Here is a 6608-nt window from a genome sequence, read left to right on the forward strand (position 1 = left end):
CTCATGATACGCCCAATCTCTCTCCTAAAAGCACTCTAATAATACGCCCAATCTCTCTTCTTCTAAGAGCAGTCACATTATACGCCCAAGCTCTCTCCTTCCATTTATGGCACTACTGCCCCAACCAAGATGGCGCCCGCGGCGCGTCACGTGGTCACCCACGGCACCTCCCTTTTGATTGGCGGGGTAGGGGGGGGGGGTTTCAAACGCAAGGCTGGACGGCGGCCGCGTGGGGTCAGAGCGGCTCGGGGCTCCACCACTCCCTGGGTCCCGGGCGCGCCTCCCCATTGGCTAGAGGGGCGTGATTGACGTCATCATCCCGCGCGTGCTCCCTCCCCGCTCTCTCTCTCTGTGTGTCCGCTGCCCGCGCGCCTCCTCCTCCTCCTCTTCTTCCGTCCTCGCGCGGCACAAACCGGGTGAGGAAACCGGGACACCCCCCGGGGGGAGGGTAAAATGGGGGAGATAGGGAGGGGGGGCACACATAAGGGGGTAACAGGTAAGGAGAAGGGGGTTGAGGGATAACGGGAATGGGGAGAAGCGGATAACGGGAGGGGGGACAGGTAACGGGATGATGGGAAGGGGGTAACGGGATGATGGTGGTGGTGGGAGGGGGGGGACAGGTAACGGAGGGATGGGTGGGATATAGTTGATTGACGGATAGGTAACGAGGGGACGGGCAGGACAGGTAAAGGGGGCGGGGGTGCAGGTAACAAGGGGACAGATGGGCAGGACAGTTAATGGGGGAGGGGGGACAGGTAACGGGGATTCGGGACGGGGGTCGGGAACAGGTAAGGAGGGGAGCAGTGGGCAGGACAGGTAAGGGGTGATGGGGGGGGAGTGGAGAAGGACAGATAACGGAGGATGGGGGGGATACAGTTCATTGACGGACAGGTAACGAGGGGAGCAGTGGGCAGGACAGGTAAGAGGGAACGGTGGGGGGGGACATGTAACAAGGAGCAGTGGGCAGGACAGGGGAGGGGGACAGGTAACGGGGGTCGGGACAGGTAACGAGGGGAGCAGTGGGCAGGACATTTAAGGAGGGACAGGTGATGGGGATGGGGAGACAGGTAATGAGGGGAGTATGGGCGGGACAGGTAACGAGTGGAGGGGGGACGGGTAACGAGTGATGGGGGAACAGTGAATGATGTGGAGGGGGGACAGGTAACGGGGGGGTGGGTGAGACACAGGTAGCGGGGGGGGGTGGGTGAGACACAGGTAACGGGGGGGGGGGGGGTGGGTGAGACACAGGTAACGGGGGGGTGGGTGAGACACAGGTAACGGGGGGGTGGGTGAGACACAGGTAACGGGGGGGTGGGTGAGACACAGGTAACGAGTGGAGGGGGGGACAGGTAACGGGGGGATTGGGGGCAGTAGGTAATGGGGGGGTGATATCAAAAGGTGAAAGATAAACAGGAGGGGGCAAAATTGGAGACTGGAAAGGGCATTAATGAGGGGTGAGTGTATCGGAAAGTAGGGGGGGGGGGGTAGGATACCTGAGATGTAAATGGTGGGGTGGGTATTAACAAACTGAGGTGAAGGAGGATGGGTGGCAGGCACCAGGCATGGATGGAGGGGGAGAGGAATTAGGGGGTGGGGGGGAATAGTAGAAACTGCTATGGGGTTGGAGAGGGGTTAAGCAGAAACCAAAGGTGGATATGTTGGGGAGAATGGGAGGTATGAAAAGGAAGGGGGGTGTATATGAGAGGAACAGGGAGTTAAAATAATGTGTGTAAAATCCAATCAGAGTGGGGGTGGGTTTGTGGGTAACAAACAGAATGGGGGGGGTGGTGTTAACAGGGAGTCGTAATCAGGTGGAGGGTAATTGGGAGTCCCAAGGGATGGAAGGCTCAGGTGGAAGTAATAATTTATTTCTAAATAATGCACCTTGGAAAGATTAATAGAAGCCATCAAATTCAGACACTTTCAGGTCACTTTAAATATTTTTTGCTTTTATATTTGTTTGTTACCTTCAAAATTAGAGTCCACATACGGTTAATTGCCTCCCTTTTCACCCCCCCCCCCCCCCCCCCCAATCCCCCTAAATATTTAAACAAGTGGAAGAAAACTCAGATTAAGGTGTAAAGTATCTCTATGAAATCCGGAAATGATGCAGATGTAAAGAAAGACCTGATCATAATGAGGGTACTCGTATTCATACTGTCTGATCCGGTGACAGACAGGAGGGAGCTATGGGACATGGAGTCTGTCCCTCCCACCGCAGGGTGACACAGACAGGAGGGAGCTATGGGACATGGAGTCTGTCCCTCCCACCGCAGGGTGACACATTGACACAGACAGGAGGGAGCTATGGGACATGGTGTCTGTCCCTCCCCCCGCAGGGTGACACAGTGACACAGAGAGGAGGGAGCTATGGGACATGGAGTCTGTCCCTCCCACCGCAGGGTGACACAGACAGGAGGGAGCTATGGGACATGGAGTCTGTCTCTCCCCCCGCAGGGTGACACAGTGACACAGACAGGAGGGAGCTATGGGATATGGAGTCTGTCCCTCCCACCTCAGGGTGACACAGTGACACAGAAAGGAGGGAGCTATGGGACATGGAGTCTGTCCCTCCCACCGCAGGGTGACACAGTGACACAGACAGGAGGGAGCTATGGGACACGGAGTCTGTCCCTCCCCCCGCAGGTGACACAGACATGAGGAGCTATGGGACATGGAGTCTGTCCCTCTCCCGCAGGGTGACACAGTGACACAGACAGGAGGGAGCTATGGGACACAGAGTCTGTCCCTCCCCACGCAGGGTGACACAGTGACACAGACAGGAGGGAGCTATGGGACATGGAGTCTGTCCCTCCCCCCGCAGGGTGACAAGGTGACACAGACAGGAGGGAGCTATGGGACATGGCGTCTGTCCCTCCCACCGTAGGGTGACACACGTGCACATCTCTGCGCTTAAATATTCTAGTGCACATATTTGCTGTACACTGTACGGGGGGGGGGGGGGGGGTTTGTCCCTTTTTTACCCGCACCCCCCATGTTATAATGGATAGAAGTAAAAGGTGACACAGTGTGCTCATTTGCATGTCATTTCCCAGAATCCTTGGCTGCAGTGGAAGCACGGTATGCTAAGAGATAATGGGGAAGCAGGGTTGTGGAAATGTCTGAGGCGTGTGAATATCCTCACAAGGGGGATTTTTATTTGGTGTGTATGTGTGTGTATATATATATATAATATATATATATCTCAAATTCTATATATTGTATCAATATGTCGATTTATCTATCTATACAAATAGATTTTTTTTTTACTTAAACCTGTATTTATGTGTATCTTGGTATATACAGTATACCCCAGTTTAAGGACACTCACTTTAAGTACACTCGCGAGTAAGGACATAATTGCCCAATAGGCAAACGGCAGCTCACGCATGCACCTGTCAGCACGTCCTGAACAGCAATACCGGCTCCCTATCTGTACCGAAGCTGTGCGCAAGCGGGGAGACTATAGAGCCTGTTACAAATGCATTATTTACATCAGTTATGCACGTATATGACGATTGCAGTACAGTACATGCATCGATAAGTGGGAAAAGGGAGTGCTTCACTTTAAGTACATTTTCACTTTACATACATGCTCCGTTCCCGTTGCGTACGTTAATGCGGGTATGCCTGTGTTACATACATGCTCCTGTCCCATTGCGTACGTTAATGCAGGGGATGCCTGTAAACGTGTGTATATAAATATATTCAAAGTGTACATGTATATAAACACACACACACACACACACACACACACACACAATGATTGAGCATGTACATTATCTGTACTGGTATATTGGTGATGTCCGTTTATAGTAACGTCTGGTAGGGGGAAACGTTCAGGAGAGAAACGGGCTGGGAGTTGGGGTACTGTGTAATAATAATGGGGAGTATCTTTATCTATTTTATTTTTTTGCAGTGAGTAGTAGTCGCGATGGACTGGCGCCCAGATGAGGAAGGTTTGCAGCAGGTCTTGCAGCTGTTAAAGGATTCACAGTCTCCAGACACCGCCACGCAGAGGGTAGTGCAGGACGTATCCTTTATTCCTCCCACCGCAGGGTGACACAGGCAGGAGGGAGCTATGGGACATGGAGTCTGTCCCTCCCCCCGCAGGGTGACACAGTGACAGACAGGAGGGAGCTATGGGACATGGAATCTGTCCCTCCCCCCGCAGGGTGACACAGTGACACAGACAGGAGGGAGCTATGGGACATGGAGTCTGTCCCTCCCACCGCAGGGTGACACAGTGACACAGACAGGAGGGAGCTATGGGACATGGAGTCTGTCCCTCCCCCCGCAGGGTGACACAGACAGGAGGGAGCTATGGGACATGGAGTCTGTCCATCTCGCCCAGGGTGACACAATGAGGATGTATTGTGTGGGATTATTGCACGCGGTGGGATTATTACATATACATGCGCTTTGTACCCGTTTCTCTCCCTGGAAATGATGCAGATCTCATTACCCGACTCACACTGAGGGTTATCGTATTCATACTGTCTGATCCACGTCTCGCCCACTCTCTCTGTGCCTCCCATCTGCCTCAGGATTGCAGTGAGAGGGAAGTGAACTCCCAGGCTGCCCTAACGAGCGTACATGCGTGTAATAATACTTGAGTGTTGTTCACACAATTACCACGGCTTTTGTATTTCCAGGCAGTATTGTTACTTTTTACTGTAACACACAGGTCCAGGTATATTATAGGGTACGGCCCTGGTATTACCCAAGTGTACTAATGGCAGTGACAGGGTTAAGGGTCAGTCCCTCCTGGGGGCAAAGTGTACTAATGGCAGTGACATGGTTAAGGGGTCAGTCCCTCCTGGGGGCAAAGTGTACTAATGGCAGTGACATGGTTAGGGGTCAGTCCCTCCTAGGGGCAAAGTGTACTAATGGCAATGACATGGTTAAGGGGTCAGTCCCTCCTAGGGGCAAAGTGTACTAATGGCAGTGACGTGGTTAAGGGGTCAGTCCCTCCTAGGGGCAAAGTGTACTAATGGCAGTGACGTGGTTAAGGGGTCAGTCTCTCCTAGGGGCAAAGTGTACTAATGGCAGTGACATGATTAAGGGGTCAGTCTCTCCTAGGGGCAAAGTGTACTAATGGCAGTGACGTGGTTAAGGGGTCAGTCCCTCCTAGGGGCAAAGTGTACTAATGGCAGTGACATGGTTAAGGGGTCAGTCCCTCCTAGGGGCAAAGTGTACTAATGGCAGTGACATGATTAAGGGGTCAATCCCTCCTAGGGGCAACGTGTACTAATGGCAGTGGCGTGGTTAAGGGATCAGTCTCTCCTAGGGGCAAAGTGTACTAATGGCAGTGACAGGGTTAAGGGGTCAGTCTCTCCTAGGGGCAAAGTGTACTAATGGCAGTGACGTGGTTAAGGGGTCAGTCACTCCTAGGGGCAAAGTGTACTAATGGCAGTGACATGGTTAAGGGGTCAATCCCTCCTAGGGGCAACGTGTACTAATGGCAGTGACGTGGTTATGGGGTCAGTCCCTCCTAGGGGCAAAGTGTACTAATGGCAGTGACGTGGTTAAGGGGTCAGCCCCTCCTAGGGGCAAAGTGTACTACTGGCAGTGACGTGGTTAAGGGGTCAGTCCCTCCTAGGGGCAAAGTGTACTAATGCAGTGACAGGGTTAAGGGGTCAGTCCCTCCTAGGGGCAAAGTGTACTACTGGCAGTGACATGGTTAAGGGGTCAGTCCCTCCTAGGGCAAAGTGTACTAATGGCAGTGACGTGGTTAAGGGGTCAGTCCCTCCTAGGGGCAAAGTGTACTAATGGCAGTGACGTGTTAAGGGGTCAGTCCCTCCTAGGGGCAAAGTGTACTAATGGCAGTGACAGGGTTAAGGGGTCAGTCCCTCCTAGGGGCAAAGTGTACTACTGGCAGTGACATGGTTAAGGGGTCAGTCCCTCCTAGGGGCAAAGTGTACTAATGGCAGTGACGTGGTTAAGGGGTCAGTCCCTCGTAGGGGCAAAGTGTACTAATGGCAGTGACGTGGTTAAGGGGTCAGCCCCTCCTAGGGGCAAAGTGTACTAATGGCAGTGACGTGGTTAAGGGGTCAGTCACTCCTAGGGGCAAAGTGTACTAATGGCAGTGACATGGTTAAGGGGTCAATCCCTCCTAGGGGCAACGTGTACTAATGGCAGTGACGTGGTTATGGGGTCAGTCCCTCCTAGGGGCAAAGTGTACTAATGGCAGTGACGTGGTTATGGGGGTGAGTCCCTCCTAGGGGCAACGTGTACTAATGGCAGTGACATGGTTAAGGGGTCAGTCTCTCCTAGGGGCAAAGTGTACTAATGGCAGTGACGTGGTTAAGGGTCAGTCTCTCCTAGGGCAAAGTGTACTAATGGCAGTGACGTGGTTAAGGGTCAGTCCCTCCGAGGGGAAAAGTGTACTAATGGCAGTGACATGGTTATGGGGGTGAGTCCCTCCTAGGTGTATGGAACACACGCGCAGTAGAGGTGGGGAGGGTATGTAAGGGACGAGGTGGGGGGGAGGGGGGAGATTTGCTGTTTCTTCCTTAACTGGCTCCAGAAACTGAAGCAGCTTAACCAGTACCCGGACTTCAACAACTACCTGATCTTCGTGCTAACCCGGCTCAAGTCTGAGGGTG

The 6608-nt window shown here is 53.1% G+C and overlaps 1 protein-coding gene and 1 non-coding gene across 2 annotated transcripts in view; both read left to right on the forward strand.

Annotated features, from left to right (window-relative positions):
* Positions 1 to 272: 272 nt before the first annotated feature.
* TNPO2 (transportin 2) overlaps positions 273 to 6608 on the forward strand; it is a 28703-nt gene continuing 22367 nt past the window's right edge. Inside the window, exons 1-3 of the mRNA XM_075577851.1 lie at positions 273 to 416; positions 3920 to 4033; positions 6530 to 6605. Of these exons, the coding sequence (XP_075433966.1) occupies positions 3935 to 4033; positions 6530 to 6605 (175 nt within the window). The 5' untranslated portion in view covers positions 273 to 416; positions 3920 to 3934. The remainder of the gene's footprint in view (positions 417 to 3919; positions 4034 to 6529; positions 6606 to 6608) is intronic.
* LOC142471522 (small nucleolar RNA SNORD41) lies at positions 4441 to 4509 on the forward strand. The gene has a single exon (XR_012789481.1). It is a non-coding gene; the product is annotated as a small nucleolar RNA SNORD41 (small nucleolar RNA).

The sequence above is a fragment of the Ascaphus truei genome, chromosome 20, assembly GCF_040206685.1.
Source record: "Ascaphus truei isolate aAscTru1 chromosome 20, aAscTru1.hap1, whole genome shotgun sequence".
Classification (NCBI taxonomy): domain Eukaryota; kingdom Metazoa; phylum Chordata; class Amphibia; order Anura; family Ascaphidae; genus Ascaphus; species Ascaphus truei.